General features: G+C 43.6%; 1 protein-coding gene across 4 annotated transcripts in view; it reads left to right on the forward strand.

The window, feature by feature from the left end:
• Slc7a2 (solute carrier family 7 member 2) overlaps positions 1-27,391 on the forward strand; it is a 55,926-nt gene that overhangs the window by 10,920 nt on the left and 17,615 nt on the right. For 2 of the 4 annotated variants that reach the window (XM_036166472.1, XM_036166473.1), the window contains exons 2-3: positions 24,990-25,380; positions 26,376-26,531. In XM_036166472.1, coding sequence (XP_036022365.1) covers positions 25,005-25,380; positions 26,376-26,531 — 532 coding nt within the window. In that variant the 5' untranslated portion in view covers positions 24,990-25,004. Of the gene's footprint in view, positions 1-8,016; positions 8,469-24,989; positions 25,381-26,375; positions 26,532-27,391 lie in introns of those variants that run through there. The other 2 variants (XM_036166474.1, XM_036166471.1) reach the window with 2 other exon arrangements.

Below are 27,391 nucleotides of genomic sequence, written 5' to 3' on the forward strand. Positions count from 1 at the left end.
CTATTGTGAATAATGCATCCATGAGCACAGACATGTACCTGTTTCCTGGAGACCCTGCTGTCTTTTAGCTGTGTGCCTGGAAATAAAACTGCTGCATCATGTGGTAATTCTGCTTTTTATTTTTTCTTTTAGTTTGCAATACTGTTTTCCAGAGAGGTGGTACCATTTTGCATTCCCATGCAACAGCATGCCATCTAATTGGTTCTCATTCTCACGCTAATCTTTGGAGGGCACTTTGTAGTTACAAAGTTGCCCTAATGTCTCAAGAACAAAAACAAAGCAAGCCTTTCAAACTTTTATTCATACACACAGATTAAAAATCTTGCCGGCTGTTTTTCCAAGATTTAAAAGGTTTAAAAAGATATCTCAGGATGTTTTGTCCGTGTAGTAGTGAACACCATGGGGTGAGGAACTCCTGGGATTGTTTAATACAAATTGCATTTAAATATTAAACATTCACAGTAATGCTGGGTTCTCTCTATATGGGAATGTGTTCATCCCTTGTAGGATTGCTTGGCAGCAAAAATACCTCCATGCATCTGTAATGGGTGCTTTCTTTATCCCAGAGTCTACTACTAATCTGGCCCCAGTTCTTTGGGTCCAGAAAGGAAGATAAATGAAGAAATCCTTATGCAATATAGTAAGGAATTTGTGGAACTAAAATGAACCAGAGACCAGTTAACATAGAAAATACTCTGTGTCCTAAAACATACAGTGCACGCTGGGAGCAGTGACTGATAAACAGTTGTAAAGGACTCAGTGCCACTAAGCCTGTAAGTCCAGCAAATGGGAAGGTTGAGAGACAGGAGGGTCATGAGTTCAAGATCAGCCTGGTCACCTTAGTAAAACCCTGTCTCGAGATAAAATGTTCAAGCTGGGATGTGACTCAGTGAATAAAGGGCTTGCCTAACATGCACAAAGATCTGGATCTGATTCCTAGCACTTCATAAACCAGGGCAAGAGACAGAAGCAGAAGGGTAAGTTATACATTCCAGAACAGGCTGGGATACTTAGCAAGAAAGAAAAAAAAAAATCAAGCGAAAAACCAAGAGTTTGTTTAGATGGTACCCCAGTGCCAGATGCTACATGAATTGTACCCAGTGAGTAAATGATAGAGCATTTTCTTCTTATCTTTGGAGAAATGGTTCCCTGTCTCCTGGGTGGGTACACTGGCAGAGCCATGGGTAAGGGCAATCAATGCCTGCTCTTTTGAGTTAAACACACCACCAGAATAGAGGGGAACAGGGAGTGAAGGGAAATTACACAGGTAAACAGCTGGCTGAAATGGGTTGTTGCATCAGTTGAACCTTTACACTTAAGAAAGGTTTACTAAATCAATATTTACTTGATCTAAGTGTTATGCTGTGGTGTCATGACCATTGGCCCTTTTCCAGAGTCATCAGTAATGAGAGCATGGCTGTTGTTTTTCTAAAATTCTCTAGCCCCTGTGGTCTTGCTGGATGCAAGGATGGGGATGGTTTGGTGTAAGGTGAGGTTTGGTGCTTTCGAGGAGGATACTTGCCTCTGCAGCCTGACTGTTGGCTTGAATGTGTGCAGAGAACCAGGGACTGAGCATTGTTTTCTTCAGCCACAGAACTGGGATTGTTTCATACAAATTGCATTTAAATCTTAAACATTCACAGTAACGCTGGGTTCTCTCTATATGGGAATGTGTTCATCCCTTATAGGATTGCTTGGCAGCAAAAATACCTCCATGGATCTGTGATGGATGCTTTCTTTATCCCAGAGTCTACTACTAATCTGGCCCCAGTTCTTTGGGTCCAGAAAGGAACATAAATTAATGAAATCCTTACGCAATATAGATTCCAGCAGCTGCCATAGCTGATACCCCACAGAATCGCCTGTCCTGTGGTCACACTTCATCCTGCTTGTTGTTACCCAAATCCTGCATTCTTTCATTGATCTGTAAGTGAGGACATGGTCTCCAGACCCAGACACCTGTCCTGTCCTGATCACACTGTATTTGAATACTTCATAAGGACTTAAGAAGATGGAGCTAGAGGAAGGTATCAGCTCAGGAATATTTTGAGTTCCTGTTACATGCCAGTACCAAAGTCTCTACCTTGTGTAGCTTACATTCTAAGGGTCTTTATGCTGTGCCTCTCAGGCTCTGCCACACTGCCTTGTCCTCCAGGGATGGACCAGACTGGGTAGCAAAGGAATGAAGAAAAGATGCACATACACGGGCACTGACAGAATTACCTGCAGTCCAGTGGACTGGGCTCTCAGCTGGAGAAACCCTAGTACCCTGGAAGCTCAGCATGTTTTATTAGATAGAGTTGAACAGAGAGGCGGGTAGGTTGCATACAGCTGAACAGGGAGGCAGGGTTATTACATACAGATGAGCAAGGAGGCAGTGTTTGTGGTAAATAGCTGGATCTAGGGGGCAGATTTAGTGGTCTCTGTAGGAACAGACTCTCTAGTGGGCTGGCCTTCAGGTGGTATACATCTCTAAGAAGAAGCTATGGTGGACGTTTTCTGCACACACCACCAACACTCTCTTTATCTCCAGAGGAAGGCTTTGCCAACCTTTGAGCCTAAGGCTAATGGAATTCTTACCATGGTTGTGCCCATATCAACAGCATACAGTAGGCCTTCCTTCACTCTCCACACCCCACAACAGCTGTTAATAAGTAGAGGTGTTGCTGGGCAGTGGTGGCACACACCTTTAATCCCAGCACTTGGGAGGCAGAGGCAGGCAGATCTCTGTGAGTTCCAGTTCCAAGAAAGGTGTAAAGCTACACAGAGAAACCCTGTCTAGAAAAGAAAAGAAAAGAAAAAAAGTAGAGATGATAATTCTATGTGAAAACTTCAAATAATGTTTGAAACATACCAGATATCTCTACCCATTACCTCCATTGTCATTACTTCAAACACATTCCTTCTGTGGATTAAGAAAATAATGTTAACTCTAATTGAATTACACTAATTTACTTCCAGACATGAAATAAAGCCCCAGAAATCCTTTTGACAATAGGAATGGGTAGTTCCTGATATTACCAGTGGTCAATTGAGATTAAAAAAAAAAATCTTTACAAAGTGAAATAAAAAATTGTGTAACTTGGATGGCCAAGATATTTGCTCTGAAACAGTTTTGGATTCAGAAATATGTGAAGACTTTGAGAAGATTAGATATTTGAGAAGCCAAAAGTCAGATTAAGAATTTGATGAGTAAACCATGAACTATGTATAGTGTTCTAGGAAGTGCAATATAGTTGCACTAAAATCAACAGCTTTGTACTGCAAATAGCCTCATATTAAATCATGGAAGGGTTTTACAGCCAGAAGAAATAGGATTTTAATATACGGTAGTAGTCTTGACATGATGCTTATCTAGATACTTTTCTTTCCCTTTAAAGATTAATTTTCTATGTTGCTTGCATAGTAATTATTGCATTTCTCTTCTTGGCCAGTGGTAGCTTTGGATACTTTGACATTGAAAGACTAGAATCTCATGCAGATGAAGTTTTAAAATTCCAAAGCTTTCCAGGCAGTGGTGGTGCAAGCCTTTAATCCCAGCACTCAGGAGGCAGACCCAGGTGGATCTCTGTGAGTTCAAGGCCAGCCTGTTCTACAGAGCGAGATCCAGGACAGGCACCAAAACAACATAGAGAAACCCTGTCTCAAAAAAAAAAAAAAAATCCAAAGCTTTCCAGATTTATTTTTCAGTACTATCTGAATGACTTTCAAATGTCCTTTTATCAGCTGAGCATTAGGTGAGCTGCCAAGAGCCTGGGGCCAGAAAGAATTCTACATTTTCTTATTGCTTCTAGGTTGTTTAGAGCAGAGCAAACAGCAGAGGCTTGCCAGCCATAAGACCTCAAGACCAAATGTCTATGGTTTTGAACACATTATTTAACGGTGCTGAGCTTGAGTTTCATCATCTGAAGACAGGTTGAGGTGCTGAGAACTCAGTGATGAGGTCAGGAGCCTCACTGGATAAGAAGATCATCCACTATTTCCAGCACTGTATCCCAAAATCTAATGTAGGACAGCTTTGCTTAAATGTGGAATCCTCTTTGAATTACTTTTTTCTCCCCATATGAGAGTCTCAGATATTTAGTCCTTTTCTTTTTCTTTTCTTTCTCTCTCCTGCCTCATCCCCAAGTATCAGAGCTCAAGAAAACACTATGTCAGGCGCCTCTGTGGACTTGGAGTTTCTCTGCTGCTGCTTTACTGAGCTGGATGATGTAACCATTAGCTAACATTGGCCCCTCACCAAGCAGTGGCGACAAGGTTCTTTCCTGAAGGCATGCTGTGGGTAGGATTTCAGCTCAGTTTAGAAGGTGTACTTCATAACAGGACTATTTATTTGTAGAGAACTGCCTGTGCTTTGCTTTCTGGGCTGTGGTAATTAACACTCTGGTCATCCTGTTTCCTCAAGCAAGTGCCCATCATGGGAAACTGAGCTCTGAGAGAAGAAGAGACTTCAAGCTGGCTTCTTGAGATGGTGCAGGCCACCCCAAAACTTCACCTGCTGCAGCACAAATAGGGGGAGAGGTTGTACTAACTGTTGACTCCCCTACATTGTTTCTAGAACACGGATGCACGTTACAGCCTCTTGTCGACAGTCGGACAAAGTTGATTCTGTGTCCTAACTTGTTATGTCCCAGTGTCTTCATCTGTGCCATGACAAATAAGCATAGATTGGAGGCTCAAACCATGGGCATTAATTTTTGTATAATTCTGGAGGTTGAAAGATCTGGGAGCCAGCATGCAGAGACTCTAGTGGGGGCTCTCCGCTTGCAGATGCTTCCTTCTCTCTGTGTTTACATGGTGGAGGGTGAGTGTCAGCTCCAGGGCTTATTAAAGACACACTTGTATCATGGGTTGTGGTGATATTTTATTTGTGCTGTAACAAATAAAACTTATCTGGGGATCATAAGAAAGAACCCGCCACTAGATTGGACAGAGAGGCCAGACAGTGGTGGTACACACCCTTAATCCTATCACTCAGGAGGCAGAGATTTGTCTGGATCTCTGTGAGTTCAAGGCCACACTGGGAACAGAACCAGGCAGTGGTGGCACACACCTTTAATCCCAGGACTTGAGATCTCTTGTCTTTGCTTGGGAAAGACACATGCCTTTAATCCCAGGAAGTGACGGCAGGAAGCAGAAAGGTATGTAAGGTGTGAGGACCAGGAACTAGAAGCTTTTAAGCAATTCAACTGAGACCCTCAGGGGTGAGGATTCAGAGGCTTTCAGTCTGAGGATTCGTGGAAACAGGATCGGCTGAGGAGTTGGCAAGGTGAGGTTGGCTATGGCTTGTTTTATCCTGCTGACCTTTCAGCTTTCACCCCAATATAACTGACTCTGGATTTTTTTTTTTTTTTATTAATAAGACCATTTAGCAACTCATGTTACAATGGGGGATGGGAGCAATTCATTCATATGACCTCATCAAACCTCATTTAACCCTCATTGCCCCCAAAGTGTCTACCTCCAAACACCATCACATTGCGTTATAAAACTCAAGTGAATTTTGGGGAGATGCCATCCATCCATAACACTTAGCTGGAACTTAGCCGCTCTGGGCTCTGGTTTGGTCACCTATAAACTAGAGATGATAACAGCAACTACAGCGTAGAGTAGTTGTATTGCCCTTAGGGTCCCCAAGTCTTCTTGATGAAGGCTGTTTGCATAGCCACACTGGTGTATTAGTATATATTTATAAACCTGTCTTAGCCCATGCATTGATTAGAACTATTTAAGTTTTAAAGTGATGGTTACATTCTCCATTCTCTGTAGCCTTATCGAAGTCTCTCTTCTGTGTTCCTGCCCTTTTCCCCAAGCTGTTCATCTAGGTCAGCCTTCTCCCAGGGTGTGGCTGCTGACACAGTCCCTCACATCCTTCAGACTCTTTCTTTCTTTCTTTTCTTTTTCTTTTTCCCCTGAGACAGGGTTTCTCTGTGTAGTTTTGGTGACTGTCCTGGAACTCACTCTGTAGCCCAGGCTGACCTCGAACTCACAGAGATCCACCTGGCTCTGCCTCCCAAGTGCTGGGATTAGAGGTGTGCGCCACCACCGCCCGGCTCTTTCTTGTTTTTGTTGCTCTCTCTTGTCTCACTCATTCACTTCAAGATGATGTGTGTTTTGAAAAACGGGGAAGAAAAGAGTTTTATGGGACTTCTGAACCAGGACAGGCGATTTCTTATGCCAAACTGGTGCACTCATCTTACACGGAAGGTTCAGCTTGCTTATTCTCTACCATCTCTTCCCCAGAAAGCCTTCCAGAATGACTGATGAGAGCCCCCTGGCTCTTCTGTAAAGCCTGGTTCACTTCCTGCCAGAAGGACATGTGATGAATTGAAATGTCTATCCCCCCAACAATGAATTCGGAGACAATGTTTTTTTTCTTGTTGTTTTGTTTTTTTAAGAATTTGTGATTAGCATCATGACATTAACATACACTAAAGCAATAATATATTTAATTTTCCATTATTTCAGTACTGCTGGCTACCTCTTTGGAACACCAAAAAAAGCCTCATGGAGAAATTAGGATTTGAGAAATATAAGGAGAGGAATAAAAGGGGTAGATATAAGTAGAGATAAGTATTGACTCACTTAATTCTAAAAGAGATTAAGCCTTGACATACAGACTAGAACGTGTGTTTGAGTCACATCAGCGAACAGCTGGGGGTTCTGGGAACTGAGGGTCCTGGGGTGAACTCCAGATTGAAGGACTGCAGCGCCAGAGGTACCCGTGAGCAGCCATCAAAATATTTTTCTATGTAAATCTTTAAGAGGATGTGAGCCGGGAGGTGGTGGTGGTGCATGCCTTTTAATCCCAGCACTCGGGAGGCAGAGCCAGGCAGATCTCTGTGAGTTTGAGGCCAGCCTGGTGTACAGAGCGAGATCCAGGAAAGGCACAAAGCTACACAGAGAAACCCTGTCTCGAAAAACCAAAAAAAAAAAAAAAAGAAAGAAAGAAAGAAAGAAAGAGGATGTGTATTTTTTAAAGGGATAGCTGGTTTGGTACGCTATTGTTGATCTGTGAACACAGAACTACTGTATAAAATTCCTAAAGTATTTGGAAAAAGTCAGTTCTTTCTGCTATCTGCACTAAAGTTATTTAGCTCTGTTACTGCAGAGCTAAAATATTTGAGGTTGAAATGACCTTTTGTAAACCTGTCCTGGACTGAACATTTTTTAGGTTTGATTTTGAAAGAAAACACATAGTACCATAATGATGTTTACTCTTTCGGATTTGTTGATATTATTGATTAGGCTAACATATGCAAGGTAACTCTAATTTTTTTTTTTTTTTTTACTAATTCTATTCTCCTTTTTCCCCTTGAGCCCTTTTAGGAGACTTGCCTTTTAGAAAGAAATACACTTAAAATATGAAATTGTATATTTTGATAGGAGGACAAAGAAGTATTTATATTTCAGAAGAAAATGGGGGGAAATACTTGCAGGGGTTAGGCAATGTTTAGTGTACTTTGTGGTTTTCCCACATAAGAAGAAAAAGGAGCCTGTAAATGACCTGTATTTGTTCTTCATGATGGATGGGAAGGGAACAGAGTGTGTGGCTGCAGGAATTTGCCTCAGATTAGTCTGGCTAATAGCTCCTTTAGGCAGAGTTTCTGTGCTGGCAGGTGGATTGAAACGCCTAAGTAAAGATTGCATTGGTAGAATCTGCTCTTCCATCCCTACCCAGCACCATTTAGGGCCTCAGAAATTCTTCCCTAGTCAGAGCACACAGTGAAGACAGCCACAGCAGGACTTGGCTCAGGGTGAGCCAGTAGCCCTGGAGAGGGGTTCTGCACGGGAAGGAGACGTGGCTCTGACCTCTTTTCAGGCAATGACTCTTTCATTAGCATGGGGTGCTGGGATACACTTGGCTCAGGAGGAAAACTCAAGAGAAGCCTTGAAGAAAACGCAGCTCTTGTGTCCATGCCCAGAATGATGTGTTACTGGCACACAGCTTCCTTCGTACAAGGAAGAAATCAAACCCAAATGTGGAGGCAGGCTGCTTTCATTTTGCTGTTAGAGTGTTCTGGTCAACGTTCACTTCTCATAGCAAAGGCCAGGCTTAAGGAATTGTGTTTGGAATGGTTTTTAAATTGAGACTACAGGGGCCTTTAAACAGCTCAGCAGGTGAAGGCACTTGCTGAAGACTTGCAACCTGAGTTCAGTCCACTTGGTAGGAGGAGAGTGCCAAATCCTGCTAGTTCCTCCTGCCACCCCCACACATGTGCCATGGTGTGTGCAAACACAGTCAATCAATCAATCAATCGATTGATCGATTATATTTAAATTGAGATTACAAAGACTTACAAACCAGTAGGGATGCCTCCGTGACTATAATGGCTGCAGAAACTCAACTTCAGACAGGAAAGGTAATTACCTGGACCTTGAAGTTGAAAAGTTTTCAGCCACAGAAGGGAGCCGCAAAGGTGGCTTGGAGATTGGAAGTCCTATGTGACCTTGGCTGTACTACCCAGGTAAGTGACGGAAAAGAGAGACTGGGTGGGGTGTTACCTTGTGTGATGTAATGGAGTTCTGGTTGTCCCCAGTGTCTGCTTCCCGATTTTAACCTAGGAATCTCCATGAACACATGAAGTAAAGAGCAGAGTCTCAGTGTCCTCTGCGAGTACTGTGGCCACTGAACTATCTCTAGCTAATGTCATGTAAGGTACTGTAGCCTTTGTGACTTCTAGGAGGGGCCTTCCTCTCACCCTTTCTATGTCCAACTGATGGGAATACAGATATAAGGGCTGGAGTTGGAAGAGCTCTTCAGATCGTGAGGTTAACTTAAGGCTGTGTAGTGAGCTGACAGGGCATAGGCTATAAGGGGCTTATGTTTCTGGTCTGTAGACCTCAACAGGCAGGTGACCTGGACCCATGGGACAGTGAGATTAGCCTCTAGTTCAGACCACTGTGTTCTGGAGTTTTCTCTCACTGATATTGGGACATAATCCTAACACAGGGACTTTGTGGTAGAAATGAAGACAGACAGAAGAGGTTTAAGTTTTCAATATAGGAGACTTTTTAAAGAGCGAACAACGTTAAGAACAAAATGCATTGGCAAGCTCTCAGATGAATGTATTAAAACACTCAGAACAGTATTTCTGGGAGTTTATATTGAGTTCTTTTTGTATAGAAACGGAACATTTAAAAGGTTGGAGGATTTGGTTTTTTTGTTTTGTTTTGTTTTTTGGAGGCCTGAAATTCTATGAAAGCTGTGAACTGCATCTCAATTTCTTGAGTATGTGGATAAGCTTCCAAATGTTCCAAAAGTTGTCTGATAAATAAATTCCTTCCCAGATTAAAAAGTTGTATATGTTTTTACATGTTTATCCTGGGTGTGATATGTATGTGGATTCTTTAGTCCCAGATGAAACTTCTGCTGTGTTGTTCATTCATTGGTTGTTTGTGTCCACCCTTGCATTTCGTTTCCATGAGGGTAAGCACTTGGCTCTGTTCACCCTTCTTTCCTCAGAACCCAGGACAGTGGCAGGTGCATAGGAGAATGATAGAGTTTGGGAGTGGGTTTCATCCAGTAAGCTCTCCCTATCACTTATAGTACTGACTGGTATATGTGTGTTCAGAATTTTTTAATTTTTATTTTTAGCATCAGTAACTAAAGAAGGTAAACTGAAGGCTGTCTCTCTAGTTCCTTATTTTCACTTCACTTTGAAGCTGTTTTACTGGTACTTCTTGTTAGGTGTGACTCCTCAGCGTGAGGTTATGTGCTACAAGCTTGGCCCTCAGTATGGCCAAGTTGAGAGGTTATGGGACATTGAAGAGGTGGTACAAGGCTGGGTGGGGTTGGTTGTGCCATTGGAGCCATGACCCTTGGAAGGGACAGAGGTAGTCCTTGTCAGTCCTACATGAGTTCTCACAAGAGGGTTGATATGAAAAGTGCGAGAGGGGCCTCTCCCTCATCAGAGCTTATTTTGCTATGCGATCTCTTCCTCTGCTCATGTTCCTCACATGATGCCATCCATGATGAAGCTGAAATGATGCTTCTGGACTGAGTAAATCCCTTCTTTTGAAGAATGCCCACCTTCAAGTGTTTTGTTATAGTCACAAAACGGGCATATCTATATATATTTTAAGACTCATTTCTCCCCAGTGAGTTGAATTTATTCTATTCTGCAGAGAGTCTGGTTAGGCTTTTAGCTTTAGAATTTACCATATCTCATAAGCTGCCGTGGTTTCCATTATGGTTTCTCTCTCTCTTTGTATTATTGGCATGTGTCTGGTTGTTTTGCCTTTATTTGTTGTAGTTATAACATTGGCTGATTCTTTTCCACCCACCTGTAAGTTTCCATGTTCTTTTGATTTGATGAGTCAGTAATGACACATATAACTGAAAAATTAAAAATCCAGAGGATATCAATGGGAAATTTTTTCAGTCATGTTTAGTATGATCTTTGGTACATTTTGATGTCTGCATTTTAACTAGTGATTTTGTTGTCTTTTTTTGGAGGTTTTTTTGAGTTTTTTTTTTTAACTTAACATAATTTTTTGTTGATTCTTTGAGAATTAATTAGTGATTTTTATGTTTTGTTTTGTTTTTTTGTTTGTTTAATCTACTTTATTGGTTTTCTGTTTTGATTCATATTTTTAAACAGTAGTTTGATGGTTTACATTTTTATGCTCATCTGTGATTTCCATTATCTGAAGTTTTAGAAGGGCTCACATAGTTACTTTTATATGCAGTGGCTTATTGTATAGGGTCCTGGTTTGTTTTGTTGTGTACTCGGAAAATTCTGGTTGTAAGCACATAATTGACTTCGTTGAACCTGTAGGAATGCTGAAGCCCTCAGTGGAGTAGACTCTCCTCCCAAGAGGATTTGCATTCGTGCAGAATACACGCCAAGAGTCTGTTTTATTAGGGACACAAAAGTGCTACTGACCTTGGTCACATGGGTCCTGTTTCCATGCTGGGGGGGGGGGGGCGGCTCTCTGGTTTCTGCCCTTGTGTCCTGTACTTCCGCAGACATCTGACTCCTTATTAACTGTTCATCCACTGTTCTGCTTCCACCTCATTCTTGGTCATTCTCTGCCTCCATCTCTCTCCCTCTGCCTCCCTCCCTTCCTCCCAGACCCCCCTCCTCTTTCCCTCCCTTCTTTGTGGACCTTCCAAATGCTACTCAACCGAGCTTGCATTGACTCAGACTTCAGAGGTGGTTTGTAGGCCCCTCCTGAGCATCCAGCCCATGGTACTTCTGGAAACAAGATTGTCTGCCTAGTCACCAGGCATTAATAGTCTGTGTGCTTTTCATATCGCACTTGTGATGTGGGAAAGGTGGTTTTGCGCCTGTGACATCTCACAGAGGCAAATGTTTGTCAGATTCAGCCTCTGCCGAATGCTCAAGTCTCTTGACATTTGAAATGCAGGCTGAGCAATCCTTAATCGCAAACTCTGAACTCCCAGATCTTCTCAGTCCAAAATGTATTGAGCTCAAAAAGTTTCAGGTTTCAGATATTCATACTAGAGATGTGGAAGTCGGTAAATATCCCCAAATCTCTTTCAGGTCTCTGAGACACTTCTGGTGTCAAGATGTCAGATAAGTAATTTGGCTGGTGCTAAGTTACCTTGCCCACACAGGACTCTAATGTCCTCCAATTTGATTAAAGGAATTTCAGGGATGAAGAGGAGGTGAGCTAGCGGACACAGTGTGTCCCCTAGCTGTCACTTCAATTCCCTTGGGATACCTTTGGGAGTTCCTCAGAATGACCCAATGGAGGCGGACTGGAATTGTGGCTCCTGAACTGTCTGGTCAGCCTTCTTGGGGAGAAAGGGGAGGAATGGAAGTGTGAGTCTGGTGAGGGATTCTTGGGCCCTAGTTTTCTCCTTTAAGGAGATTCTAATTTCTACCTTCCGACACTCTTCCTAAATAAAAGTTGGCGGCTTATATAAACACTTTCCGGTGTTCCAAGATAAAAATTTTCAAACACATATCTTTGGTGTATGTTCATGGAAATAAATAAATTAATAATTAATTATAATCTGCCCCACCACACTGCTATCCGTGGAATGCTTGGTGACTCTTAACATGTGTGTCTCATGTGATCTTTACAGCAGCTTAATAAGAATACTGTTGCCTTTCTTTAGCCCATCAGAAATCTATCACACCCATAATTCCACGCTGCTTCCACACGTGGTGCTGCTTTTAGGAGCTGTTTAGGTCACTTGTTAGACCCGATGAGCACAGATGGTAATAGAATGCCGCCCGATTCTCATTAGCTTTCAAAATGTTTAGTTTCCCACGAAACTGAAGAGTTGTGTTGTTGTTACTTCTATAAAGGGTCAGAACAAAACAGAACACTCTGCCCCCCCCTTCCCCTTTCACCATTCAGAAGTGAGGAAATGACCAAAAAGTATTGATTGGGACAACAGTCGAGGGTGGCAGCAGAGCTCAGCTCTGTCCCTGCATGTGGAATATTGTCCCCTGTGTTTTCTTTCTATTTGTGTGATTAAAAATATCCTCTCAGCCCTTCAGGTTCGCCTTGAGTTTTGAAGGTGCATGGTGTCCCTTTGTCCATGTCTCCCATGCTTGTCCACATCGATGGGGGCAGTGGGAGTTTTCATTGTGGGTATTTATTATTTGAAGGAAAACACATTGAGAAGGACTTCTCTTTTAAAGGGGTAACAGATTGCCAATTGGATGGGTCTGTTAACCTGATTGTAACCAAAAGCAATCATTTCAATGTGAAGAACTATAGTTAAATGCCTTTGTCATCCACCTGAAATATATACAATACAAATGAGCAAAAATAGCCAAGCCCCAGAGTATAACACAAAAGAGTGTCCAGCAATCTTCATTGTAATGATTACTGTTGGTTGTATTTGCTTCTTGTCTCTTCATGAATTGTGTGTGCATTCACAGGAAGACATCCCAACAAGGGACACTATGCGGATAACAGTGTGAGACACGTGAACTGAAGGAGAGGCAAGTCCTGAGGCAGACGTAGGTGATAATCTGGAAGGATTTGTTTGTTCAGGTCTTAATTTGACAATCAGCTCCTGACTTTTGAATGATCAAGATGGGCTATAGATGGATTCTCACTCAGGGGACATTAAACAACTCGAAGGTTCTGGAGCTGCAGATGTTGGAATCCTGCTTTGCTTCTTGCTCACAACGACATCTCTGTGAACGGTTATTTTTTTGTAAAGCCTCCTATGAAAGGTTCTTAAACAAACATGTTCTCTGTTGACATAAGATAAAAGAAAGAGAGTTGACTAGGGAAAGTCAGGAAGTACAGTTTGCAGTAAATACTCTTTTTGGTAATAGTCTTAAAATGTCTCTTGGTGACAGGGAACTAGTTTTCTCAGTCTGTACCTCCCAAATCCTTTTAGCGCAGGTTTTTAAGTACTCAGAGAAAATATGGCTATGATGCCAAAGACTAAAATCCTGAATGGCAATGCTGTTTGAGAAAAGGAAAAATCAAGTATCACGAGAACCCTGTCAGATCGTGAATATGCAGTCTAAAGGGGGAAAGAAACGTAGATAGATACCAAAAGAATAACTGTGGCTGCCTTGGGAATTCATTTGAGGGATTTTAAAAACATGCAAAAATAAAGTAAGTAGCCACAAAATATTAGAATTGATGTTTGTGAAATAGTTTACCGTGTACATGGCCAAAAAGGGAATGACTTGGAAGGGGAACCATAGGTTACTGAGAGAAGACGAGCAGTGAAATCCCCTTTTGGGGAGATGTGTGCAAGAACGCAGTCTGACTAGATAGAACACGCATCCCTGAGGTGGAGAGAGAAGGACCTAGCCACTTCAATCTGGTTCATATTTTCATGTCCAGGTGAATTACACCTTAGGGTGTTAAAAGAACGTGTAGAAATGCACACTGAGTCACCCTCTGTAAACTTGGCACTCCAAAATAGAAGGGGCCTGAGGAAGGAAGGAAGCAGTTACCCTTATTTTCAGACTGGAGACCCCTGGGAACCACAGGTCAGGCAGTTGCACGTTATTCAAACATTTCTAGTATGTGCTGGGGAAAAAAAGGACCAGATCCCTAGAAGGCATCATGAGCTCACCGTGAACAAGTTATGCCTCATACACTCCACAACTTCTTCTTTTTTTTAAGCACCTAGGAAGTCACTGTCCCTTCTTTCCCATTTCTTTTTTTTTTCTCCTTTTTTTATTTATTATATTTGTGTTTTAATTTTACACATCAGCCATGGGTTCCCCTGTCCTCCTCCCTCCCACCCCTGAGGGGAAGGCACAACTTCTTTTTTATGTGGTTATTAGGCCAGTGGATCTGGGAAGTTTAGACATAATTCATGTTGTATATGGTGGTGAGTACCTGTAATTCCAGCATTCGAAGGTTGAGGCTGGAGGATCCCAGGCTCCAGACTAGCCTGAGATACAGAGTGAGACCCTATTTCAGGGGTTGGGGGTGGGGTGGGCAAAATAGTATGTCGGGATTTTACAAAGGGTTTAACTCCATTTATTGTAACAACCTTGTCTAGCTAGGCCAAGAGATTGGCTAGAGAGAAATAGAGGTAAATTGGTAGCTGTATGGTGTGCCCAGAGTTTTGACAGCAGGCCAGCTTCATGTTAGAGGAATATTCTTGGTGAAATGATATCATGCTCTCGCCTTCTTGTCAGGATTAACATGTCAAATATAATTTATTTAAAGTTGGAAAACATACCTGTTAAAATTGAAATAGCACAAAAATAGATAGGGTACTCAGTGAATTGATTGATGGACCTGTATCACCACAGTCTCAAATACGACACTCAAATGCTAAGTTTCCATTTTTAAGTGGTGTGGCAAAACCCTGGAGTTAAGGCGTCCACTTGTTTGCATCTCTCTCTCTTTTTTTCTTTTTCTTTTTTTCCAGAGCTGAGGACTGAACCCAGGGCCTTGCGCTTGCTAGGCAAGCGCTCTACTACTGAGCTAAATCCCCAACCCCAAGGCATCCACTTGTATAGGTAGCTTTGATTAAAAACAAAAACAAAAACAAAAACAGGCATGTGTGTTTGAGTTGACCACAAACCAAGTCTGAATCAGTCATAGATGTCTGTCTATATTTCAACATCAGTGAGAGCACACGGAATACAACAAACAAATAAAATGTTCAAGAAACTGAACAGGCCAAAGGAGTATGTTGATTTCTAGAGCTTGCTGTACAAAAGCACAATAAACCAGATGACTTCACAGAAATGAACTGTGTCACAATTCTGAAATGACAAACCCCTCAAAATCAGAATGACTGCTAGGGCATAGTTCTCCGGGGATCTTGAGGGGACACCCCCTCTTTCATTCCCTATCATCTGAGGGTGGGTGGCCCTCAACTTTTGGTATTTGTTAGATGAAAGATGTACCACTAATTTATGCCTCTGCTACCACATGGCATTTTCCTGTGTGTCACGTGGCAGTTTCTCATCATATGTGAGCATGAGTCATCTGCTAGGGGCTTGATCTAATGATCTTAATGCCTACAAAGACCCTATATCCATTTGATGTCACCACGCAGGGCACTAGGGTTTAGCACTCTGCATCTGTTTGGGAAACACAACTTGGCCTGTAATAAGGAGTAAAATGTGTTCATCCAAGTGGTTGCCTATAATTATTATAAAGTCAGAAGTGATATAAAAATCCAGAGTAGGCTAGGGGTGTAGCATGTATGCTTTTTTTTGTACAATGTGTGTGATTGTAGGTGGGGTCCCCAGTACCAAGAAAGAAAAAGAAAAATCCAGTGCTGGGAAAACAAGAGTGATCTAATTTAATGTAAAGGAAAAAGCTGCTTTCCAAGAAGAATGACCAACTAGAAAGCCTGAGACTCTGTGTTCTGAGGAAGTTCAAAGGAAACCCATTGTTGTTGAAGGCAGAGAGGAGGGAGCAGAAGATGGGCTAAAGAAATGGGGAGGGGGAGCAGATCCGAGGCCTGCATGCCATATTTTGGGGGACAATGGGGGTGTGGGGTGTGTATTAAAAACGGTCAGCTGATAGATGGATGTCGGGTGGAAGTGGACTGTAAGCAGATGAGACTCCTCCGTATGTGCTCAGCCACATCTGGGACACTCTGCCTTGTGGGGTGTGTTGTTGCCTTACCCCACGGGTTCTCAGTATGTTTGTTGGACTTGAATGGATGTGTGTATATACGAGGGTGTCTTTGGGCAGCAGCCATTTGGATTTATTTGAATGAGGAAACACATTCAGGGATGAAGGGCTTTCTAGCAATGCATCCTGCACACAGGGAGAACAGGACGCCTTTGTACCCAGCCTCTGTTTAAGGGCAAAGATGAAGAAGGTGATGTGGAATGGTGGAGGTGGTGGTGGTGGTGGCGGTGGTGGAGGTGGTGGTGGAGGTGGTGGAGGTGGAGGTGGTGGAGGTGGTGGTGGAGGTGGAGGTGGTGGTGGTAGAGGTGGTGGTGATGGAGGTGGTGGTGGAGGTGGTGGTGGGGGTGGTGGTGGAGGTGGAGGTGGTGGAGGTGGTGGTGGTGGTGGGTGGAGGTGGAGGTGGTGGAGGTGGTGGTGGTGGAGGTGGTGGTGGTGGAGGTGGAGGTGGTGGAGGTGGTAGAGGTGATGGAGGTGGTGGTGGAGGTGGAGGTGGTGGAGGTGGTGGTGGTGGAGGTGGTGGTGGTGGAGGTGGTGGTGGTGGTGGTGGAGGTGGTGGTGGAGGTGGTGGTGGTGGAGGTGGAGGTGGTGGTGGTGGAGGTGGTGGAGGTGGTAGAGGTGATGGAGGTGGTGGTGGAGGTGGAGGTGGTGGTGGAGGTGGAGGTGGTGGTGGGGGTGGTGGTGGGGGTGGTGGAGGTGGTGGTGGTGGTGGTGGTGGTGGTGGTGGAGGTGGTGGTGGAGGTGGTGGTGGAGGTGGTGGTGGAGGTGGGGATGGTGGTGGTGGTGGTGATGGAGGTGGTGGAGGTGGGGGTGGTGGGGGTGGTGGTGGTGGTGGTGGAGGTGGTGGAGGTGGGGGCGGTAGGGGGTGGAGGTGGGGGTGGGGGTGGAGGTGGTGGGGGTGGAGGTGGGGGTGGAGGTGGGGGTGGTGGGGGTGGAGGTGGTGGTGGAGGTGGTGGTGGTGGTGGTGGTGGTGGTGATGGAGGTGGTGGAGGTGGGGGTGGTGGGGTGGTGGTGGTGGAGGTGGTGGAGGTGGGGGTGGTGGGGGTGGAGGTGGGGGTGGAGGTGGGGGTGGAGGTGGGGGTGGTGGGGGTGGTGGGGGTGGAGGTGGAGGTGGAGGTGGTGGTGGTGGTGGTGGTGGTGGTGATGGAGGTGGTGGAGGTGGGGGTGGTGGGGGTGGTGGTGGTGGAGGTGGTGGAGGTGGGGGTGGTAGGGGTGGAGGTGGGGGTGGAGGTGGGGGTGGAGGTGGGGGTGGTGGGGGTGGTGGGGGTGGAGGTGGGGGTGGAGGTGGTGGTGGAGGTGGAGGTGGTGGTGGTGGTGGTGGTGGCGGCGGCGGCGGCGGCGGCGGCGGCGGCGGCGAATGACTGTGTAGTGAGGTGGGGTGAGGAGGCAGCCCTTTCCTTAAAGGTCCTCTACATGAAGTATCCATGAGATGTGAAAGGTGGCACTGAGATTTCTAAACTGTATTACACATCCTTTAAAATAAAAACAAATTAAGAAAATTAAAAATCTTAGTGTTACTGGAGAATGATCGAATACCTGAATTAATTTAAAAATCTTAGCAGCATTCTTTGGATAATTTTGCTGTGCTGTGTTTAATCCCAGTTGTCCTTGCTGGCACGCTAGAGTAGTCTCAGTGAGAGTCTTTAAGCCCATGTCTTTGGTACAAACTCTCTGCTCTTCCCTGTTTATTCCTTCAGCTTTCCACTCATTCTATATCGAGCATGATTTCATAAAGGTTATTGCAACACATTTGCTAAGCCAAATATGTCTTATTTAGAAATGATGGCACGTGAGTGTACGCATTCTGTGTCACAGGGAATAAGCAATGCTGCCTTCTTCGGAGAGGAAGGAACCAGAGGGCAAATAGTAGTACAACAGTACATTCATTTACCAAGGTACATTTGAGAGGGATTTCAGACCTCACCCCTATCTCTTGGAGGAGATCTGAATCAGACCCCAAGCCTCAGAAGTCTCCCTTCCTTCCACTTCCCTTAGAACAGGTAGACGGATAATCTAAACACACTCATTCTTTTGACTGTTGGCTTTTCTTTCCAGTGAAGAGGAGTAACCAGGTGCTGGTAGAGAAGGCAGAGAAATGTCTTGCTGACTCCGGTAGCTCAGACAACCTGGGGTGAGGACAAAAGCTGAGGGCCAGGGGACAAGTCAGGAGCAGCCAGGAACACACAGGTCAATAGCCCTTTTTCACGTGTGTGGGCGAGAAAGCAAATGTTCCAAGGATAGTTGGCGAGCAGATCAGAACACAGCATTCGTGTGGAGAGCTGCAAAGTTCGAGGCTGGAAGGGTAAGCTGGAGATGGAGCACAGAGGGACACCCAGGCCGAGAGAGTTGACCCAAAGCATTCAAATTAAAATCTTACTAGCTGTATATTGTAATTCCTGTATCTGTGTTCTGATGTACTATATATGTAATATATATGGAAATATGTATGATATATTTCCAAGTGTACTTAAAATTACAGAAGCTAATTGGTAGCTGTATGGTGTGCCCAGAGTTTTGACAGCAGGCCAGCTTCATGTTAGAAGAACATTCTTGGTGATATGATATCATGCTCTTGCCTTGTTAAATTTTACTTTTCTTAAAGTAATTTATTTACAAACCCTTGTACAGCATAGTTTCAAGTATTTGCTGCTTCTCCCAAGCATCATTTAATTAAAGTGAGAGCTGGGAGACAGCAGCGTTGGTTTCCTGGACATAACCAGGGCTCAGACCCTAAGGTAAGGCTCTCTTTCTGAGCATGTTAATGCTAAAGACCATGCTGGTCAAATCAGTTAGTGTTTTGTAAAGCAGCAGTGGGAATTCAGAGCAGAAGAGAGTGTCTATCTTTTTTCTTATATTCTTCTTAACACTGTAAATGTGTATTTATAATATAAATTGTTGGCTTTAAAATACTTTATGTTGGGTGTTGAATACTTTTTTGTACATTTGTGTGGTATGAGTGTATGTGACCGTGTTTTGTGTGCTGCACATGGGTGGAGACCATGGCTGGATAGCAAGTGTTCACCTCTTTCAGTCTGTTTTATGGCCACAGAGTGGCTTTCTCAGTGAATTGGAAGCCCTCTGTTTGGGCTGTGCTCACAAGCCAGCAAGCTCTGGGATCCAACAGTCTCTCCCCACCAGTGCTGGGTTGGAGGCCAACACAGCATACCCAACTTTTTATGTGGTTGCCGGGGATTCAAACTCAGGATCCCAAGTCTGCAGAATGAGTGTGCTTACCCATTAAGCCATCTTGCTAGTCCTTGTTTTGATTTTGTGAGTCATTTTTTTATAAAACCTACTCTTCCCACATTATTTAAATACCTTAAAACTTTCATTGATGAATGTCTATCAGTTTTTGGTACAAGATCATTTAAATTTTAAATCACCTAGTAATGTTAATTGCTGCTGTTTAAACTTAAACAAAATAGATGGTTGGAGGAACTCTTGGTAAGGATTTTATATATTAATAATTGTTTTAAGAAACTTTCTTTTATTATTTATTATAGAAATGACTATTATTATTTTGCAAAAGTTTGGGTTCTTTTTCCGAGAAAGGGATTGTTGCAAATAAGTAAGAGACTATTTGAACTTTCAGTTATCTTTCAGAAGTAGCACAGGTTGTGATCTCATCGAAATTTCAAAATGAGTTTTGAAGATGTAGATATTGCTTCATTGTTAGAAGAATGCTAAATAGGTTTTCTCATTTATATTTTTTTTGGCTTTAGCTTTAATTACTACTTTAGTTTTTGAGACAGAGTCTGCCTATATGATCTAGGGCTGGCCTCGAACTCTTGATCTTCTTATGTCAGCCAGCAGAATGCTGGGATGGGAGGAATGCATTGCCATGCCTCGCCATTTCCCCCCACATCTCTGGAAGACTTCTCTGCTTCCAGCTCCAGCTGAATCCAAACAGTGCGCCCCCCGCTGTGCATTGGGGGTGGTCACGACTTCCTTTAATAGATGTGGCTGTAGTGATGGCCAGTCTGTCTCTTTCCCCTGTCTCAGTGCTCTCTAGAATGGTTTTAAAGGAATTCCACTTAAAAAAAAAGTTTCAATTTTTGAAATTTCTAAGACTTGACCTTTAAAATAACTTAATGTTTTGTTGAGCAGTTTGTTGGCTGAGTTCAGTCTTTACAGAAATATGAAAATACTGATTTTTCTAAAAACTTGTATGAGCAATTCTTGACAGTGACGGCATATTAATAATGTGTCAAGACAGCCAGGCTTGCATTTTAAGAACTCCCTTGTCTCAAGTGGGGCTCGTCTTTCACATTATCCTTCGTTTGCATATTCTAAATATAACTCGTGGTTCTGCACCATGGGGATGAGCTGGCCTGGGTTTCCTTCTTCCTCTGAGCACACAATAGGAGTGTTTTATTCTGAAGTAGCTGAAGCCAAGTGAACTTAGCAAAGTTCCCTTAATCAACAGCAGTGTTTCAAGGATCTTCCCAAGATGCCAGCGATAACAGGCTCTGCTCATACATTGTGCCCAGAATTTAAGAATTGCCAAATCAGGGCATTCTTTTCAAAATTGAAAATGTAGTGTCAAAAGTGACCTTGCCCCTCCCCCCACTCCAAGAAATAACTTCGTAGCAAAACCACAAAACTAGGTATCCAGCTACATTTTTTTTTTTTTTTGAGCTAAAAAATGGGTGTGATTCCTGTAAAATTCCTTTCCCACCACAGTTTGATGGAAGGAATTTTTGATCAGCACTGAAACAAATGTGGTAGGATTCTGAAAGCCGGCTAAGTTAAGTCACTTTGGGGGCAGTTCATGGGGGGGGGGGGGGCAGTTGAAAGGGGGTGTTTTGCCTCTGGAAAGAGAGTGAAGGGAGGAAAATCAGAGTGTCCTAAAGCATTTATCAGTTCTTTGACTTCAGACAAAAGACCTCAGCCATTCTCCAACCCCCATCTTGGTCCAGGTGACTAACCCAGAAATAAGTCAAGCAATTTGTTTCCCTGTGCACTGGAGGCCTCAAAAGGTGCTAAGTACATAGGTTCTTTCAGATCATCTGGATTTTCTTGGCATCCTGGAATTGACAGGGCATTAAGGGTAGAATGAAGGTAATAGGAACCATTTTTAAAACGGTCATGGTCGTTTTTTAAAGTTTCTTTAAGAAGCAGTATTAAATGCACCCCCTCCCCCGATTTGCTTTGATTTTGCTGTTTTTATTTGCAGTGATTCTATTTATTTGTGCAGCATGGCCATTTTGCTGAAGCCCCCCACCGCTGGCCCACTTGCTCCTTCCTCACAACAGCATTGTCTCCCACCTCAAAGCCACAGGTAGCTGGACCAGAGACAGACAGGCAGGCAAGCAGGCAGGCAGGGCACACTCGGATGCCCCCTAAACTCTAAAGAACACAGTGACTGGAATACTCAAACCATAGTGTTTAGGCTGCAACCCCTCAGAGTAGAGGGGACTGAATGTGCTCCCCCACCAGGGAGACATGGCCAGAAGGGGACCGGTCACCCTCTCTCTTCCCTCCAACCCTGCTGAACTTGCACCGGTAGGCTGTGTTTCCTCTGCTTTGTTTTCGGCTAACACCCTGTACCTGTAAGCTGTGCTGAGCTGCGTCTGGTCATTCCAACCAGAAGCTACCAATGAAGACCTAATGGTGCTGCCAAGGCCACGCTACCAGCCGCTGTAATTTTGCTACTGCTGTGAATCGTAATGTAAATACCTTATATGCAGGACATCTGATATGTGACCCCTGTAAAAAGGGTCATTTGACTCCCCAAGCAGTTGAGACCCATAGGTTAAGAACCATTACTCCAGAGCCATTGGCAATGGGTTTCATCTCCTTTCCATCATAGGTGGACTGTGGTGTTGGCTAACTAAACACTACCTTAGTTTGTTCATCTCTATGATGAAATTAATAATAGACCTGATCTTACAGGAACACTGAAAGAGTTACAGGATGGGACAATAAAATAAATAAATAAATAAAAAGGTGTCAGGGAGAACCGGGCACATTAAAAGCAGCAGAGACCTTTGGTATTTTAACAGGAGCCCTTGCGAATTAGTGGCGGGCATAAAATCATTTGGGGAGAGGCATCTCCTGATGTTTGCAATGATGCCTCTAGAGTGACTGGCACTAGTAGCTTGGGAAATGGCAACAGGTGGTACCCTGTGGCATTCAGGGTGATTTGTTGGCCAGCCATTGCTGGAGAGGGCTCATACTGCTACCAGGCCAGGGCAGAGTGCTGACTGGGCAGCTACTCTGGTTACCACAGAGTCCAGGGATTTGCTCTCATTATTTCACTTTTTGCTTCATTCTCTCTTCCCTTCCCCTGGGAATGTTACACGCTTAAAAAAAAAAAAAATCACATTCCATCTATTTCAATGAAACCACTCGATCTGTAGCGTGGCTGTTTTCACTGTTCCTGAGGTAAGTGTACCCACGTGTTACACACCACTTTCCAAGATCCTGCATCAGCTGTTCGTTTGTTGTATAACCTTAGGAGAAATGCTTGCCCGTGGGAAGTTTTGAAATAGTACATTTTTGCCTTGACTTTCTGGCTGTACTGATTCAGTACTTTAAAAGGGAAGAGCGCACGCCATTACTGGTACATTTGTGATGACCTCAATTGTGTCTTCACGTTGCTTTTCTCTACTTTGCCATCCACCTATCTGGGGAATACCTTAGAGGAAGAACTGAAAAGAAAGGCTAAGCTGTTAGGGGAAATAAACACAGAAAAGTGCTTTTCAGAAAAGCAGTACTGTTAGGTTTCAGTGTTCAAGCTCGTTTCTGTTGTTGGCTAGTCCAGGTGCAACAGTCACCATTTCGGATTAAATAATACTTTGCTTTGAAAAATGTATCTCTCAAAGGTAAGTAAAAAGAATTACCATCATTCGTGCCATATCCTTCCCCCCTTTTGGTGACTTATTTTACCTATAATATAATTTAAAACTTTGTGTTGGAATTTTAAAATTGTAGGAACATAGTTGATGTTGACTATGGAGGTTACAAAATCGAAGTATCTAATCTGAAGAAGAAAAAAAAAAGGGTGGCGGCGATCCCTGTACTATACATCATAACTGCATTTCTCTCCATCAGTCCAGAAATACAAAGTGCGCATTCCCTACCTCGAAACTGTCAGAGGAATGAGGAGGAAAAGCCTGGGTTCTAACCGGGACTAGCTAATTGGTCGCAGGCTCCTGGGACCACTGCCTCACTGGCTTGCCTCCTTTTTTCATCCTGTAGTATTTTTGTTGAGGACATGTGATCATGGTGCAGGGGCTAAGTTTGACATATCAGCCTTGTCATAGGGCAGGGTGGAAGGATCTGTTTCTGTGACTTTTGCATCAAAAGTGGAAATAAAGCCACAATCCAGGATGGACATTTTTCTGTAACTAGCAGATTTCAAATGATACATAAGGAAGCTGGGAAGGAGGGGTGGATTTCTACCCCCTGGTGTTGAATCATCGGGTATGAGGGTTTTCTAGACCCAGAATTCTCTGCTGTCAAATTGATGACCTGGGTTGAAGAAGGTTTAGAAGTTACATCTCCAGGTTACCGAAGAAGGATTAATACTTAGGAACTGTCATCCATTCTTCAGGTTGGGAGTGGGCTGGGGAAGATTCACATGTATCCTTAGCCTCAATAAAACCATACAGAGACATGCACATAGTGTAAACCCCCCCCTTGTCTGATTATTTTCAATCTCAGCTCATGTGTGTTTTTCTTCCTCAAATGAAGCTACTATTTTAGCAGTTAATAAAATAATCATTTGTTCAAAAAGGATATGTACCTATTTCGACTATCATCAGCATCCCTGATTCTGCAGGGATGTTAGAGCCCAAATGTCCAAAGGCTAAGGACATAACGCGAGTGTCACATGCAGCAGGCTCATAAGTTTCTGTTACTGACAATGAATGTGATAAAGTCGAAGGGACCTGCACCCTACACCAGCAGATCATTGTGCTGGTGTTCAGCCCCTGAAGTGCAATCAGACATGACGTAATGTCTACGGTGGCATTGATGGACACACAGCATCAATTGTCTTCAGTCTACTGAATTACATGTCTCTGTAGACTAAGTCAAACGGACTTTTAAACTTGCAGTATTTCTTTTGTATGTAAGTTATAAATATTCCTTGGAATTAACCCAGAGATAGATAATAACAATATGTATTAGATGAAGTACATAGAAGTAAAAAAAATTAACTCACCATCAAAATATGGTTAGATTAATATTTTGGTTCAGATCTTTTTTGCTGCAGTGTGTGTGTGTGTGTGTGTGTGTGTGTGTGTGTGTGTGTACACATTACTGAAATTCACACTTGGTTTGGGCCAGCTGTGGAGAATGGAGCTCTCTTTCTCTTCATTATTTGTCCCATTTGAAAAGAATGTGAGACAACATAGCCTTTGAACTTGTTTGTTTTAAAACCTCAAGCATAATAAGCCCACGTAGTTTCAGACCAACCCATACTTAAAGCATGGATGGATGGCAGTTTTCATAAGAGAAATCTAAGCATGCTTTGAGAAGCAGATTTTTCTTCTAGTGAGTTTACATCTGCTCTTTTGTTTCCAGCTTAAGGGGCAATGGGAGTGTTTCTGACACACTCAGTGAAACTTTTGAGTATATAACCACCATCCTTTACCTACTTTAGGCCATAGCTAGACCATAAGTCCCTTAAATGAGAGGCCACCCAGGCGTGAACCATTCTACATATATTCCTAGTGCAACCTTGGCATTTGAGAAAGCCACACATTTCTGGGGTTCACTCACACGGAGTCCCTTTGACTTGGCACGTGTGAGTGAACCCCAGAAATGTGTGGTTTCCTCATCTTTAACCCTCCTGGTTGGTTGCTCTGAACCAAGTACCCACTAGGGAAAGGAGTGGGGATCCTGCTGTGCGTCTCTGTCCAGTGGGAGAGGAGATGGCCACAGACCCCTGCTTGTGACCCCTCCCCACCTTTCTCTCCTAGGTTGCTCTCTTGACCATGATTCCCTGCAGAGCGGTGCTGACTTTTGCGCGATGTCTGATCCGGAGAAAAATCGTCACGCTGGACAGTCTAGAAGATTCCAAACTCTGCCGCTGCTTAACCACCATGGACCTCATCGCCCTGGGGGTTGGAAGCACTCTTGGAGCTGGAGTTTATGTCTTGGCTGGGGAAGTCGCCAAAGCAGATTCTGGCCCCAGCATCGTGGTGTCCTTCCTCATCGCCGCCCTGGCTTCGGTGATGGCGGGCCTTTGCTATGCTGAATTCGGGGCCCGAGTTCCCAAGACTGGGTCTGCGTATCTGTACACGTACGTCACGGTTGGAGAACTGTGGGCCTTCATCACTGGCTGGAACCTCATCCTGTCATACGTTATAGGTATATTTCAAAAACAAGTATTAGTTGTGGACAGGGTGTAAATAGCTCTCCAGAGAACCCCGGTGCTTGGGGTAAACCTGCGCTTCTCAGCTGTGGGGTGTTCCTCAGAGAATCACTTGTTCCCCTGTCTCGTTTTTTAAAAGATGTATTTATTTGTTGTGTATACAGAAGGGGGTGCCAGATCTCATTACAGATGGTTGTGAGCCACTATGTGGTTGCTGGGAATTGAACTCAGGACCTCTGGAAGAGCGATCAGTGCTCTGAGCCATCTCTCCAGCTCCCCCGCCTCTCGTTTTTGTCCTCTCTAAAATACATCCTCATTGCCAAAGTCTCTGATTATGTTTCACCTTTGAATTTGTGATTCTTAATGAGTTTGGAAGTTGTTTGAAGTTTTTAAAATACTTTATTTTCTCTTTGTGAGTTTGTGTGTGTGTGTGTGTTCACATGTGTGCTGTTGCACATACTTCTGTCCTGGGGTACATGGGGAAGTCGGAGAATATGTCATGAATTTCCTCAATGGCTCTTCTGCTTTGTTCTCTGAGGCAGGATCTCTCAGGTGAGCCCAATGGTTACATTCCAGCTAGTCTTACCCAGCTAGCTTCGGGTCCTGCCTCTGCCTTCTGAGGCTAGACTTACTGGCTATGCTCCCCGGTGGGACTTAAGTAAAATTGACATCTTGCTTTAACTGCTCAGCTATCTCCCTAGCCTCTAAAGAGTTCTTTATTGCAAATAAAGTTGCCCGATACAAGCATTTGCACACCTGTATGAAGTCTGCCCGGGCTGCATGACAAGACTCTGCCTCAAAAAAGAAAAGAAAAAGAAAACAGGGTATTCTTTTCCTGTCTGTGTGTATTAATTTGGTTTTCTAATATGGTTAAATTTTCAGTCGGTGTGACCTAGGCCAGCCAGGTTTACCCAGGAATCAACTAATCAGATGAGTTATGTTAATTTTCTACCAGTAACCTTTTATTCTCTGAACCTTCTGCTTTGGGAAGGTACATCCAGTGTCGCAAGAGCATGGAGTGGCACCTTCGATGAACTTCTTAACAAACAGATTGGTCAGTTTTTCAAGACGTACTTCAAAATGAATTACACCGGCCTGGCAGAATATCCAGACTTTTTTGCTGTATGCCTTATATTACTTCTGGCAGGTAAGAAAACCAATCATATGCTGTTTCCTGTAATGAACCACACCAGTGGGCCCTGGTAAATTTTCTGAATGAGGTCAGCGTATCATATCAAGACCCACAAAGGTCAGTGTTGGGTCACTGTGGGCTTTATCTCCTCTATGTTTCTCAATAGGATTAAATGTCCATGAAAGGGAGAAAGGGGGTGAGAGGAACTAAGGCAGGTGGATTCCTGAATTCGTAGATCCTATTGAACAACCAGCCTAGTCAAACTGAGGAGCTCCAGGTACAGTGGGAGCCTGTCTCCAAAATGAAGTACAGAGCATTCAAGGAAGACACCTACATGGACATGCTATATACTATACATACACACATACGCACACGCGCGCACACACACACACAAACACACACACACTGCATGCCCTCCCATACACTTAATTTGTAGACTACTGTAAGGAAAATGTTAGAAAATGCAGAGGGATATTTATAGGATGACAATGATGTCAGTGCTGTTTATAAAATAAAAGCAAGAGTGACCTAATTGGCTATAAATAAGGGATTAAAGTGTCTCCACATAGAATGTTATGCAGCTGCTAAAACTGATGATAAATTTGTTGGTGCAGAAATATGTGTGTGTGCATGTGGAGAATTCTGCAGGGATATCATAGCTGATCTTTATTCTTTACACTGCTCTGTTTTTGCAAACTACTAGAATAGGATGTTTACATTCCTAATATAAAGTAAATCTATCAGGTGAGAATGGATTTAACAGAGGATGTTTTGGGCATGGCACTTAGGAGAATTATTTTCTGGTGATACAATCAGAAGGTACATGGCAGACTTTTACATTAGCCCTGGAATAGCTTTTAAGGACAGCCTTTCAA

Source organism: Onychomys torridus, chromosome 17 (genome assembly GCF_903995425.1).
Source record: "Onychomys torridus chromosome 17, mOncTor1.1, whole genome shotgun sequence".
Classification (NCBI taxonomy): domain Eukaryota; kingdom Metazoa; phylum Chordata; class Mammalia; order Rodentia; family Cricetidae; genus Onychomys; species Onychomys torridus.